The sequence below is a fragment of the Lissotriton helveticus genome, chromosome 3_1, assembly GCF_964261635.1.
Source record: "Lissotriton helveticus chromosome 3_1, aLisHel1.1, whole genome shotgun sequence".
In the NCBI taxonomy this organism is placed as follows: Eukaryota; Metazoa; Chordata; class Amphibia; order Caudata; family Salamandridae; genus Lissotriton; species Lissotriton helveticus.
Window position 1 is genome coordinate 86596819 of NC_136061.1, and position 15688 is coordinate 86612506.

The 15688-nt window shown below is 44.4% G+C and overlaps 1 protein-coding gene across 1 annotated transcript in view; it reads right to left on the reverse strand.

Annotated features, from left to right (window-relative positions):
- The window catches only part of XRCC5 (X-ray repair cross complementing 5), a 511073-nt gene that overhangs the window by 309850 nt on the left and 185535 nt on the right, over nucleotides 1-15688 (reverse strand). The window contains exon 13 of the mRNA XM_078679276.1: nucleotides 9613-9740. Within this exon, the coding sequence (XP_078535402.1) occupies nucleotides 9613-9740 (128 nt within the window). The remainder of the gene's footprint in view (nucleotides 1-9612; nucleotides 9741-15688) is intronic.

Consider the following 15688-nt stretch of genomic DNA (forward strand, 5'->3'; position numbering starts at 1 on the left):
CATGTTACTCTGGAAAATAGAACATGAATTATGGAATTCTCTGATCTGCTATTCATTTGCTATTCATTTGCTATTCATTTTTTGTGTTTCCTTTCATTCACAGTGTTGGTGGTATGGTAGCTTTCGTTTTACAATGGTTATCTCATCATTTTGTAAATTTCAGAAATATATTATGAATTATTAATGAAACTATGAAATTTGCCTAACATCTGTATATTGTTCCGAGTTTTATCTCAAATGTACATATGTGTTACATAATACTCATCTGTATAGGGACACATGCCGATCCACAGCTTTATTGTGTTGAGACCTTTCTTTCTTGTGAACACTCCGATTTTCGGAGTTATTCAACCTGTTCCAAGATGGCGCCCACAGTGGTGCTTGAAGGGCTAGTCCCTCGTTGGTGTTTAGTTATGTTAACACATGTCTATTTAACCAGAACTGCCTGTATACGGTGAGAAACACCGAAGAAGGCGAACGCTGAAACGTTTGTTTGCTGATTAAACTCGCTGTGACTGTTCCCGCCTGAGTGCTGTTTCCTTTCTTCAAGGGGGAGGATTTTGAGCGTTATATATGAAGCACTGAAAAGGAGAGAATGTCAAAGGGAAGCAGCTGTAAAGGAAAAAGAGTGCCTGCCAAGGCATGCACAGTAGGATGCGCAGCATAGTTAGAAGAGCCATGTAAGAGGATTTTTAGGACCAAAATTCAGCCTAAAACAGAAACCAACAAAAATGACACAGTGGCTCAATAACAGCTTGAAGAAACAGACAAAGATTTAAAGGAGAGCCTCTTCTTACAGGACACTTAGAGAGGACTGGTGAGATGAGAGGAGACCAGTTAAAGATGGCTGAGGCCACGTAAGATTTGAGTTGCCATGTTTTGGATGATCCGAAGCCTTGGAACAACTAATTCTGGAAGGAGCCGCTGAAGGGCATTGCCATAATCCAGACACAGACATTGCTATCTGGATTAAATGTGTTTGCCCTTAGGATGGAGAAAAGAAATTATGTTTGTAAGCACTTTAAGGAGGAAAAAAAAGTGTACCCCTTTTTCACCACCATCAAAGAATACTCCTAGGTTCCGAACTATGGAGGACGAAAAAGGGAGGTGTTGTGATTCCTAGAATCTGAGAGCCCACAGGAGCCCAGATACTGGGAGACCACCTAAGAGTAGCTCTTCTGCATTGTCTAAGACAAAGTGACTTGGTCAATCTGGATGAGAAGTGTAGTGTCCGCTGCAAAGAAAGTGAGCCTGTGTGATATATTAAGGGCTGGCAAAGAGCAAAAGTATAAGGGTTTGAGATGATCTTCGGAATGACACTGCTCGAACACAGTCAGAAAAGCCTTGACCCAGTCCAGTGTCTTGGACCCAACATACATTGCACAGAATCTCCACATCAGCCTGGGGCAGTCAAAGATGTGGAAAGAAGCCCATAATTGTTTTTTCCACCTCTTAGCCAGGAGAGAAAGAAGTGAGATCATGCAGAAAATTCGAAGACATGTCAGATACGAACAGAGTTTTCAAATCTTACTTAAGTATAAGAGAAACCAATGTGTTATAATAAACACAGATGTGCATATTTTGACACAACATGAGGTAAGATTTGGGAGACCTTACATACCCGACAAGGATGACAAGCTTCTGTGGGACAGCTTTATAGTGTGAAAATGCCTGCTAATCTCTTCAATAACAACTTTGCAAACTGCCGTAGCAGGACTTAAATATAAGAAGGCATGTTCATCATAACATGCAGTCCAGGTGAAAAAAGTGGGCTTTGTAAAGGCATTGAGCTTTTAACACTATTCAGCTTTAAGATCTGCATCATAATTACTGAGCACATGAGTTCCACTTGCTTACAGTAGGTTTAAATGTATGCTAATCTGAGGGAAAGCAAGAGTGAAGAGGCCCCCTTGAATGTAAACTGTTAAAGATATCCCTAGGACATTCAAATGAGATCATGTTTTTCTAAGGTCTACTGCCAAAAAGTTAGACCAGGATCTATAAGAAGAGACTACACCCAGTTGCATCAATGATATCTTAAATGAGAGGCTACAGATTGAGAATGGTGAAGCAGTCTAGTAAATAGTTCATCTGAGTGATCTCAGAATGTTCTGCGCAGATATTAAAGTCCTGAAACTCACACAAGAGAGACAGTGCACCAAAAAATAAGACTCTCACTCTGCTATTTTGTGCTTCAAATAAATAAACTCACACTCAATGAGTTAGACAGAACTCCAAGGTATCAGGCTTGCATCCAACGAGCTAGACTGCATCAAATTAGGAACTCAAGTCCAATGAGGCAATGGTGTGGAAACGGACTTGGTGAGACTGGCACCAAGGTTTTGCACTTCATCTAAATGTGCCAGTGTTGTCTAAGAAGTGACTTCCAAACCACGACTGAGACTTTGCTCAAATAATTGACGTTTGTGCCTAGTAAATAAAACTGACTCAAGCCGTGAGACTTGCATGAATTCATAAACTGTCTGCTGTCACTACCCCAGGGTTGCGAAATATAATATAATATCTTTGTGTCCATGGGGCAGATTGCTTCATAAATCTACTTGTCCTGTAACAAAATCCACTTGTCCCTTTTGTGCCATGTAATACGGCGACAAATTACGGCAGCAATCTTATTACGTAAGATTTCTGATGAAGGCTCTCTAATTAAGCCAGTGCTCGTACCATAGTAGGGTTTGAATACTAGCAATTCCCTTATGTTGCTACGTTTCTGCAGGTCTACATACTGGGGCTGAAGGTAGTGGTAAGCAATAGTTCAAGGGCAGGAATGCCCTTTTGAGTCTGCACAAACCCACTAACTTGCATGTTTTAAGGGTCTTCACCAACTCTTTTCTAATCTTTTCCCATACTGAAAAAGATTGGAAGTTTACTCCTGACCGTGGCAGACGTAAAACTTCTTCCGGGGTTGAGATAAAAGTGGTTGGAGGAAAAGTGAACTTGAAACATTCAGATCTTCACTTAGGCAAATCTACACATGCACATTTGCTCATGCTAAAACACAGTTCACAAATATTTTCTAGGAGTACTATTTCTTTGCCTACTTCTGAAAATTCTTGTGACTTCATGGATACTGTATATATGCACTTAATGCAAGGATATATACCATGGGTGCACTTTTGAGACTTTAATAAGTAGGCCTCTAATTTTGTTTTAAAGAAAATATGTCTCTCTCTCTCGCTCTCCTCTCGGTCTATCAGCTGGCTTCACTGTGAGTGACAGTATTCTGCTCTTTTACAAGGAGCATATTGGCACACACAGAAGTTGTGTTCAGTGCCTGGAACTGCTGTGGCAATGTGTGTTTTTTGAGACCAAAACAATTTTTGCTTTGGCCAATGCTTGTTAGAATGGTAAGGGCCCTGCAGCTCCCACTCTGATAAGGTTTTACAAAAACCATGCCTAAATAAGTCACGCATCGACAAAACCAAAAGCCAGACCACCAATTTCAGACCTACTGGCTTTGCCAATGCTTGTTTATTTTTGTTTCCCACAATCATATTTTAACTGGTTACACTGATTTTTACTTATGAATATTTTTGGGAAATACAAGCATACATCAACATGTTACTAAATGATGATGCAACGAAATGGTAAAGAAAAACTTACAGTAGTTTAGCAAAATGTTTTTCTCCTACTTTCATTTTTTTGTGAACATTTTATTTTGAAGCAAAGAATCATCACTGTTGCTTTCAAGCTTCTGCAAATATTTACATATAATCAGAGAGCATTCTGGGAGCATAGCCTCATATTACTATACTTTGAAAACGTGTGTACACGTTTATACTGGTACCACCGTCAGTAGTGCAGGCTTTGCATTAATAAACCATAAATACAAGTTTGAACAGCGTTAACACATGAACACACATATTACCTTAACTGTAGACAATGCCATTCCTTGATCCATAATGTGGTACTGTAAACTGGCAGCTAAAGGGTTGGTGCTGTAGGGGGTTGGGCCAACTTGTCCCAAGGACAAAATAGACCTACACACTTGTTGCTCTTGACCCCAAATAATATGTCCCGGGCGTCAGGCTATAGGAATTTCACATCCCTGCTATCCCTTTATAGGTCTTGCCTAGGCAGCGCTTGCACGGTCTCTTCGAGACATGCTGTATTCAGGATTTTGGCCGCCATAAGTGTGGCAGGGTATGCTCAGACGTGAGTCCCTTGCTCACTTTGCCACTGGATTCAAGCAAGCCGGGCTGAAGACGGCTGGAATGCCAGAAACCAGTCCTCGGAAGCTTGTTTCCGGTCCAGGGACGACATGGCTTGGCAGTTCGGGCTGGACTGTTCCCATGAGGCACAGGGTCAGACTGATTTGCATATAGCCATGTCTGAACTGGGTGTGAGTGTTTGATTTATTCAGATGCTCTGTCCATCACCACCCCCTTTTGTACCGCTTTTGGCCGCCATAAGTGTGGCAGGGTATGCTCAGACGTGAGTCCCATGCTCACTTTGCAACTGGATTCAAGCAAGCCGGGCTGAAGACGGCTGGAATGCCAGAAACCGGCCCTCGGAAGCTTGTTTCCGGTCCAGGGAAGACTTATTTATTTTTTATTTATTTATGTGGTTTATAAAGCGCACAGCTACCCCCGAAGGGGTGTCCCGGCGCTAGAACCTGAGCCTCCAGAGGAGAAAAAGGAGCATAGAGCATGGCGAAACAGTGGGGAAATCAGAGTCCGGAAAAGAGCCAGGTTTTGAGTTTGGCTCGGAAGATGGATTCGGAGGGACAGAATCTCAGATCGATTGGCAGAGTGTTCCACAGTTTTGCCGCAATGACACTGAACCCTCTGCCACCCATTCTAGATAGTCTAAAACGGGGGGAGATCAGGAGGCGGCGGTCATTGGATCTCAAGGATCTGATGGAGCGAGATATCGAGACACGTTTTTTCAGGTAGTTGGGTCCGAGGTCATTGACGGCTCGGTAGGTTCCACAGTTTTGCCGCAATGACACTGAACCCTCTGCCACCCATTCTAGATAGTCTAAAACGGGGGGAGATCAGGAGGCGGCGGTCATTGGATCTCAAGGATCTGATGGAGCGAGATATCGAGACACGTTTTTTCAGGTAGTTGGGTCCGAGGTCATTGACGGCTCGGTAGGTAAGGGTAAGGATCTTAAACTGAATACGACTAGCCACTGGTAGCCAGTGTAGTTCCTTACGATACGCGGATACAGATTGGCGGTAGGGGATATTACCAATCAATCTGGCCGCCGCATTTTGGACAATCTGTAGCCGGTCTAACAGATACTGGGGGGCACCAGCATATAGGCTGTTAGCATAGTCCAGGTGGGACGTGATGAGGGCTTGGGTAACTGTACGGCGGGAATCCAGGGGGAGATAGGGGAGAATTTTTTTGATCATGCGCAACTTCAGGAAGCAGGCAGAGGTCACTTTATTGATCTGAGTTTTGCATGAGAGAGAGTCATCAAACTGGAAACCCAGGTTTCGAGCAGAGTGAACGGGAGAGGGCGCGGGGTCAAGTGCCGTGGGCCACCACCAGGAGGAGGGGATGGGAGTTTTCTGATTGAAAAACAGTACCTCCGTTTTGTCTGCATTTAGTCTGAGGTGGTTAGCAGTCATCCAGACACTGATATTGTTAAGGCACTGGCGGAAGTTGGAGAGTGCGGAGTCCGAGTGGTCTCTGAAGGAAAACACCAGCTGAGTATCATCAGCATAGGAGACCACCCTGACTCCGTAAGACTCTACAACGTCGGCCAGTGGGGCAAGATAAACGTTGAAGAACAGGGGGCTGAGGGCGGAACCCTGTGGCACACCGCATGACAGGGGTTTTTCCTCCGACTTGAAAGGCCGTAGCAGTACCCTCTGACTTCTACCCGAGAGGAAGGACTCGATCCAGCTGAAAGCTGTGCCGCCAATGCCAATCTGTTTGAGTCGGTCAAGGAGGATGGGGTGGGAGACCGTATCGAAAGCTGCGGACAGGTCGAGGAGGACCAGCATGGCCTCCTCGCCCCTGTCCACGCATTCCCGAATAGTTTCTGATACCTCCAACAGTGCCGTCTCAGTGCTGAATCCAGCTCTAAATCCAGATTGTGATTCGTGCAGTAGAGAGTGGTTTTCCAGATATTCCGTGAGTTGCAACTGCACGGCTTTTTCCAGGACCTTTGCAGGTTTGGGGAGAAGGGAGATGGGGCGGTAGTTGGCGAAGACCGTGGGATCTGCATCCGCTTTTTTCAGGATAGGAATCACCAAGGCCTCCTTCCAAGTGGTAGGGAAGAGGCCATGGTGAAGGGAGGCGTTCCAGATGGAAAGGAAGGAGCAGGCTAGCGAAGGCGCCAGTTCTCCCATGAGTTTCGCAGGGATAGGGTCAGATGGGGCGCCGGATTTGCAATGTGTCAGTAACCTAATAGCATCGTCCCGGTTGAGTATGTTGAAGGAGAGAAAGGACGGGGAATCTGGGGGACTAGTGGGGGTAGGCAGGGGGGCTAGCCCTTTAGGGAAGGAGACACAGAGTTTGTTTATTTTTTCAAGGAAGTAGTGTGAAAGTCCCTCACATAGAGCCTGACTCGTAGTGTTCTGAGTGGCCCTGGCACTTGGCTTGGCAGTTTGGGCTGGACTGTTCCCATGAGGCACAGGGTCAGACTGATTTGCATATAGCCATGTCTGAACTGGGGTGGCAGAGTGGGCTAAAGAACGGTGATGGATTCAACCCAGATCTTTTGACTGGGTGTGAGTGTTTGATTGATTCAGATGCTCCGTCCATCACCACCCCCTTTTGTACCGCTTTTGGCCGCCATAAGTGTGGCAGGGTATGCTCAGACGTGAATCCCTTGCTCACTTTGCCACTGGATTCAAGCAAGCCGGGCTGAAGACGGCTGGAATGCCAGAAACCGGTCCTCGGAAGCTTGTTTCCGGTCCAGGGAAGACATGGCTTGGCAGTTCGGGCTGGACTGTTCCCATGAGGCACAGGGTCAGACTGATTTGCATATAGCCATGTCTGAACTGGGGTGGCAGGGTGGGCTAAAGAACGGTGATGGATTCAACCCAGATCTTTTGACTGGGTGTGAGTGTTTGATTGATTCAGATGCTCCGTCCATCACCACCCCCTTTTGTATCGTATTCAGGATATGGGCATAAAGCTATGCCCATTTTCTGCTCATCTTTTTAATTGGCTCCTGTCCCTGTCCTTTGTAAATGGTGGCTTTTCATTAGTAAATAGGCGTATTAGTCCCTCCTTAGTACCATCTTGTCTCTTCTTGTAACCTCCCATGAAGACATTCCCTGTTACGTGTGTGTTTACTCCCTAGTTTTTAATTACAGCCTCAAGGCACTATTTTCTTAAAAGGCTTCAGGCAAGACACACACTTGTTCCTAAGCTAGGCTGGCAGTGGTTACTTCACTCACTAGAACATCTCAATTTATATGAGACCGTCTATAAATTACCCTTCATCAGCTCCACACAGAGTACAACCTAATCCGAAATTAATGTAATCATTATTTTGTCACACTTCAAAGCTACTAATTGTATATATGGACATAACTATTTGAATGTACTCGTAGTACTGTCTTGCATACAATGCATTATGGGTAGGGTGGATTTACCATATCTTCTGCAGGGAGCAGTACCATATGTGGCCAAAAGAGGTCTGCAGTGCTGGTGCCTTGCTCACTAGGGACCTCTAGAAGCAGCTTGCGGTACTGCACATAGACATGCAGTGCTGGTGCCTTGCTCACTAGGGACCTCTAGGAGTAGCTTATGGTACTGCACCGAGAGATGCAATGCTGGTGCCTTGCTCACTAGGGACCTCTAGGAGCAGCTTACGGTACTGCACCGAGACATACAATGCTGGTGCCTTGCTCACTAGGGACCTCTGGGAGCAGCACTGAGACATACAATGCCGGTTCCTGGCCCCTACGCAAGCATTTACAATGCATTAGGTCTCGCATTACTGAAAGTATGAGCTATTGGCATTGCATTATTACTTACAACGCCAATACACAAAAATATCAGTAATGCGTGACCTATTGCATTGCAAATGCTTGTTCTTCGTATTCACCTTTGGTGTACGGTCCTTTGTTCAGTGCCCAGTTGCCTTTGGGCTATGTTCTCCTACCTACATTTCTGTTGTATGGTCCTTCCAGATAATGATTCTAGCAGATTTCTCTTCACAACACAGGAATTTGGGGCACTGAAAATGGTTGTAGACACACAAACCAATTACAGTGTCTGGAAAACTGCAATCTGTTCCACAACAGAAAGCCCTGCATTAACATAAAAAAATTACTTATCTCATCTTAGGAGTTAAATTATTCTTGAAACTCCTGACAAAAAATCATTCCACTGGGGAAAGCATATCTAACTGTTTTATTACATTTTTTATCCTCTTAAACCAAGTATATATTTTACAGCTTAACCTTGATCAAAAATGTGCACAAATGCAGGCTTCCTACGAGACCTCGCCAAGGTTTGACTAAGTAAAAAAATGGCTGGTATCTTTACAATCCTACATGAAGGCTTGCACTTATCCACTTGTGGTCAATAATTTATTTTGTCTTGCAACATAGACATTTATAAATGACCTGCCTTGCTGTCCACAGTAGGGGTTTTGATGCTTTTGGTGAATAATTTATAGGAACAGCCATAATATTTAGCTGTGTTCGGTGATTTAATTGTCTGTATGCAAAAGACTACCTTTTTGTATGAGGAGCACCAAGACACAAGAAGCCACCTATTTCCACCTCTTCCTTTAGCTAGGCGCTGGCCAGGGCTACGCATAGTTAAAGTGCTACCAGGACATGCGCACACTAAAGTATAAAAAAAAGCGACGGATGGAGGCTTGCATTAATCTCAGCCACTGATAATTACTTGGAGCTGCATCCCAATCCCATCATTACACTGCATACCATGTGAATTCAATTTGGACCCAGCCATATGCATATCAGTGGTGACCTTGCTCCAATGGGAACAGTCTAGTGCACAAGTGAGTAGCAACAGCTGTCATGATATCCGAAAGTATATGGGGGAAATGCAGATCTTGCAGAACTCTTCAGAGTTTCATTACCTACAGAGTAGTAACCAATAGTAACTGTGGAGGTTTTTACTCCAATCATCAATCATGGTACATCAACATTGGCAGTAAGGGATAGAATCAGTTTTAAGATGTTGAGAATGGTGCTTGGGTTTTCACACAGTTCCTGGTGACATATGGGCTCTAGAAACATGCAGCTTCTGCAATACTCAAAAAATTACTAGCAAATAGTGGCAGGATCAAATGATACATTATTTCCCAGCAAACCAAAGCACAAAAATTATTTTGTAACTGGACCTTGGAATGATGCAATAAAAAGGGATAGTAGACTGCGCTTATTGGCAGAACATCCCACAAAGGCAGCTGGAGGGTGCATTACAGACGAGAAATCACATCATCAAGGCAAATATCTCTGTTAGACATGCTTCATTTTTCTTCTGCAGGTTCTTCCTCAGATGGGTCAGAGTGTAAAAGTGTTAGAGAAATTAAGGACTACTAAGTTATAAGTCAAACAGGCATGCTCTGTAAAACTAATTCACAACATAATACATAAATTACTCGATTTTGCACAAAATAGGCAAACAAAAAGCTGCCATTTCAAGCCTCACCTGAAACAACCTCTGGAATTGAGGGTTGGGGATTTTGCTGGGCTTGAATATATCTTCAACAGATTCGCCATCATCTTGTACTAGGCTCATGGAATCAATCAGAGAGTCGACTGCAGAAAGCTGCTCCTCTACGGAACAAAACAGCAACACGCAGGAATTTGTATTTTAACCACTGGCGAAGAATGTCTATCCTGTTTTACCAGATACCCTTGGTGTCCTCAGGTCGTAAAACATGTATCCCTGCAAAAGTAATCTTTCTTTTTTGCCCCAATAGCCAAAATATCGTAGTCTATATGCATTTCATTATCAAATCTCTGATTGCAGGTAATAAAATAAATTAAGAACCCCTGTATGATACTGGAAGCCAATCTGTGTTTCAACATATTTCAGAAAATAACTACTGCCAAGGAGAATGCGGAACCAGGTAAAAGAGACCTGCTTTCTCTATCCTGAAGGTTTAAAACACATTTCACCGTTTATTGGCCCGGGGGCCCGCACCTGGGAGGCAAATTTAGGCTCAACTTGGAAAGCAGTGCATACCTCGGGCCAAATGAAAAAGTGAGATCCCTTTCACAGCTTATTGCGTAGGCCAGGGCACATTTAAATTCTGGCCTCTGTTAAACCGAGCGCGCTTCTGCACTGGTTGCCAGCAGTCAAAGGATCTTGTTCAATCTCTTATGTGAATTATACGAAGAATCTTCTATTGATCTTACATCATCACAACTTACTGGAAAACAAACTTCAGCTTAGTGTCCTAAAAAAGAGAACTCGAAGATCCAGGGCCAATTGCTTTATGTAGACCCAAAGTTTCGAATGTGCTTTTTGAGTGCAGGTAGCCATGAGCTGACATCTATTACTGAAAGTTTGGCTACTCTATGGGTATGAATTGCTGATCAGTTAAGTCTTCTTTTCTAACTTTTTTAGCACCAGCTTATTTCCTTTTCTTCTTTATTGTGTTGTTGTCTAAATAAAGTTTCTCTGTTCATTTCATTCAATCTACAGAGCGAAGACCAAATGCCATGCCTGCATTTGAAAAGTACAATCAACAAAACACTTCAAAAAGGTCACTGCATATCGGGGCGTGGCTTGGACGCCGAGGATGATGGCGGCTTAGAGCGTCTCTCCTCCCGTCGCAAGCGTCTGCATCCAGTTTTGGAACGCTTTTTCGGCTCTGCAGCGGGGATGTGAACATAGATTCAGGGACCGGACCACTTCCTGAATGTAAGAAGCTGCCCCGCGTGTCCGCAGCTGCAGCGGTTCGTGAACTGTGCCGAACGGAGCTCCGGACGCACATGGCGGCAGTGCGTGGTACGGGGACAACACGGAGCGAGTAGTGTACCCCAGCGCAGCGATGCAGTGAGCCTGACACAACGAAGGGACCTGGGACAGAAGGAAAGAGTCCACGAAGGAGCGCTCACCTGAACGGAAGGCAGGCTAACCGGTCGCGTGAGTACAGTACGATCGGCCATGCCAGGGGCTTCCTCCGCCTTAACCAAGATGGCGGCCGCCACTCGGTAATGCTCTGGAACCGAGGCAAAGTGACTCTCCCCATTAAATCTGCCCAAATTAGCCTGCATGTTACGCCAGGGGAGCGTTTCTGGCACCAACCCATACAGTAGGGAAAATATACGCTCATTTCTATTTTGGACATGTGAATCTAATGTAACTAAGATGCATGCCTGCATTGTCGACCATTAGACTGTATGAACTCACCAAGCGCTCGATCGGTGCTCTGCTCACATTGGCTGCCATTTTGATGATAGGGGGTTGAAGCTGCTGCGCTGACTGCCTGGATTGCTTGCCACCAAACGACACTCGGCTCCCTACTATACCAATGCTGCCCCTGAATGCTGACAAGTGCCTACAACTCAGCTCTCTTCTTACTATACTGCACCCACATGTGGTGTACCCCTCAATGACAGTGTTGTCCTTGCAGTAAGTTTTTACAAGGTCATTGCACACAACACGTGCGCCTTTTGCATGTATACATGTGGTGCCCTGTACCTAAAATTCCATCTATGAAGTAATACTGCTCCCAGTGTACTGAGTTCTAGCTGGCTATCCTCTTGTATGGACTTTTGTTGTATATCCTACTCCACGATATTAACTACTCAGAGAAGATTCTAGCAGTCAGGATGGATACCAAAGACCAGGGTACCCTTAAGAGACTTTAGTCGAATCACTCGAACCCGGGTTCACCAGATAAGCCAAAGAAAATTACCCCGGACGTACTTGATATGATATTGAATAGGCTAGATGAAGTGAAAGACCTGGCCAAGGTCACTAAAGAAGAAGTGGTGGCAATCCGTCAAGATATCCGAGATACCAATGCGCGCCTAACAGAAACAGAATCCCGGGTTTAAGCCGCCTGGAAGACATCGAGGCTAAAACTTCAACGGCTCTGAAACACCTACACATCTCCTCTGACCAGACAGCTAGACGATTGGCCGAGTTGGAGGACAGGAATAGGAGGGGGAACCTACGCATTTTCGGAATTCCGGAAGGGTCCGAGGAGTCGGAGGGATCATGCATTCGGTTCTTGGAATCCTGGTTTACTAAAGCCACAAACCTGACTTTTAGCAACCCTCTTGAATTTGACAGAGCACATAGAGTGCCAGGGAGGATCACTAAAGCGCAGAAAGGACCAAGACCATCGTATGTAAACCGTTGCGCTACCAACATGTGGAGCAAATCCTTGCCTTCGTGCGGAAACACAATCATATCCTGTGGAAGGACACCAAAGTCTACATTTCTCAAGATTACAGTAAGGAGACTGTAGAAATAAGGAAGGCCTTTCTTGCCCTACGTCCACAACTATCAGTGAAGGGATATCAATTTGGTTTTGTGGGCCCGGCGAAGTACAGGGTGACAATACGTGGATCGTCTCACTACTTCACGGACCCTAGGAAGCTCAAACGCATGCTTGAAGACGTGGAAGAACGAGATATGGAACGCGACATGGAGACTAATAACCCAGACAGTCTAGCAGATTCGGCCTCAGCCTCAGGATACAAATGACCACGTCCGAGTTCTAGTGCGTTCATTAAGTCATCTCTGCTCTGTTACTTTTACAAGCCTATGGGCTTGTCAATTGCAATGTGTCTTTAGGGTAAGGTCTCCAGTTCATGTGCACCATCCAGCACTGGAAGTTTTATGGTGCTTCGAAAATTGGTGTAAGGGCTTGAACTAAAGCCCTGGAAGTTTCTTTACTTTACTTCTCTAGTCTTGACCTGGTGTAGATCTATGGTTATCGATTTAAAAATCCTGAATTGAGCTGACTTAATCCAGTATCTGGGTTACTGGTGGGGTGGTTCGGAGTTGATCGGATTTTACACCAACCATGCTGAGACTCTCTGTTTTAGGAAATGTTACTGACAATTTATTGTTTCTACTTGGGTTACCTGACATTGATATATGGACCTATAACCTACTAGCCATTACGGGCCTTAAATGAAGGATATGGTGCCACAATACCCTCCAATGGCCCTTGTTGTACTCTCTACTTACCGTTCGATAGTTAGAATTCAGTTGACACTCAGGATTATTTGTTGGTCTATCTAGATTATAAAGTGGGGGCACATTGTTGATTTAATGTTGATTCTGCTATACCATTCCAACGTTCCACTGCTTACATTATGATAATATGTATTTTGCATTGTGCATAGCTGTTCCAATGTCTATACATGACTAGTTTGGACGGGAGGGTTACTGCGGTTGCTGCGGTTTTCCTCGACGTCGCCATGCTTCTGTACTACAGTTGGGGAGGGTGGGGTGGGGGGATGTGGGGCATTGGGGGGGATGGGTGTTGTGTTTTGTGGTTTGTGTTTTTTCTTTTCCTTTCTCTTTTTCCTTCTTTCTGCTTTCTTCTTCCTCTTCTCTTTTCACTGCCATTCCTTTTCCTTCTGATCTATCTCCTTGCTCTTGATTGGACAAGTTGTATCATGCATATGTTGTATTTGTATACCTACATTCAGACCAGTCGTGCTCTATCCTTGGGCGCCCAAATGTCTGCTCATAGTTTCCGCCCGTTCTGCATCATATGGAGCAAAACTGTGTGTTCTTTGCATAATACGTTGTGTAACATGTTTTTCATTGGAACTCATGGAGCAGTCATGATACATACAATACTGTAAATGTCACATGCAACGCTTTCCACTCCGCTTGGGACAACCTCACTTGACCGACTAAAGATTCTGTCTATAAATGTTAAAGGTCTGAATCAGCCCGTTAAAAAACAGAAGATATTGGACTATGTGCGCAGACAGAAAGGGGACATTGTCATGTTGCAAGAGACTAAACTAGATGCTAAACAATTCTACACTCTGCGCAACAAGTTTTATTCGGAGGTTGTAGGTTCTAGTGCACTTGGTAAAAAGAATGGAGTTCTGGTTTTATTGTCAAAAAAGTCCAAGGTAGAATTGCTGTCTTCCGAATCAGATGAAAAGGGACGCTGGGTCACGGTGATACTTTCTAGAGATAACACGGAATTCTTTGTCACTAACGTCTACGCACCTAACGCTAATGACTTAGAATTTTGGCAGGGCTTAGTCAAACAGATTGCAACGATACCCCATACAGCGGTTCATATAATTGGGGGTGATTTTAATCTCCCATTTGACCCGGCCTTAGATAGAGACTCGAAGTGTGTATTCAAACCGAACAAATCACATAATGCCTTTCTCAAATTATGTCAACAATTTCATTTAATTGATGCATGGAGAATACAGCACCCTACTGATAGGGACTACACATTCTACTCTCCCCCCCACGATTCGTTCTCACGCATTGATTACATTTTCATTACACAAAATGGCATTTCGAGAATAGAAGATACATCAATTGAACCAAGGGTACTGTCAGACCATTCATGCATATCCCTGTCCATCAGTAACATTAAACCGTCCCCTAAACAAACGTCCTGGAGACTAAATGAGGAAATCTTACACAAAGAACAATATAGAACTGAAATTTTAACAGCTATTAGGTCCTATTTGGAGATTAATGCGAGAGGGGAGACCTCAGACCTAGTGCGATGGGAGGCTTTGAAAAGTACAATAAGGGGGGTATGCATCAAAATTCGCTCAGCAATGAACAGAGACTGCAATGCAAAGCTGGAGAGGTTGGAGGCTGAGATAGCTACCCTGGAGAGCAAACACCAAATGACAAGGGACCGGGAGACACTCAATATCATGACCAACAGAAAATACGAATATAATAAGCTAGTGAGTGAAAGGGCGGGGGTGTGGCTAGACAGAAAGCGAAGGTTTAAGCTCTGCGAATCTAACAAAGCCGGTAAGAGCCAGGCGGCATACTTAAAATTCAAGGTGCAAAAGAATGCTATTAATGTTATCAGGGACTCTGCGGGAGTTCTTCATTCGGACCCCCAAAAAATAACTGAGGTCTTTAAAGACTTCTACGAGGGCTTATACGCTAAAAATGAATTGGTGGCTGAGGACAAAATTCATGAATATCTACAGGAGTGTGTTCTGCCAAAGCTAAAGCCTGAAGAACAACTCAGTCTTAATGAGCCGGTCTCGGCCAATGAAGTAGAAAAAGCGATCAGGGGGTTGAAATGTAGGAAAGCTCCAGGCCCGGATGGCTTTACAGCCAAATTCTATAAAAGTTTTACATCAGATTTGGTTAAACCTCTTCTGAACCTCTTTCACGAATTCACAGAGTCAGGGGAGGTGAAGGGCACGTTAGCAGAAGCGACCATTGCAGTTCTGCCTAAAGACGGCAAAAGACCCATCGTTACCAAAAAATTATAGGCTGATTTCCCTGATTAATCTAGATTGTAAGATATTAGCCATGATTTTATCAGCCCGTTTACAGAAAGTCCTTCCTAACCTCGTACACCCATCTCAAGCGGGTTTCTTAAAACATAGACTGTCTAGTGATAACACCAGAGTACTAGCCCATGCCTTAGAAAAAGCAAAACTTCTGAATACTCCCACGGTAGCTGTCACACTGGATGCGGAAAAAGCCTTCGACAAGGTAGATTGGTCCTTCCTTGAGGCAGTTTTACACAACTTTAACCTAGGTGAAACGTTTACTAAACTTGTAATGGCTTTGTATG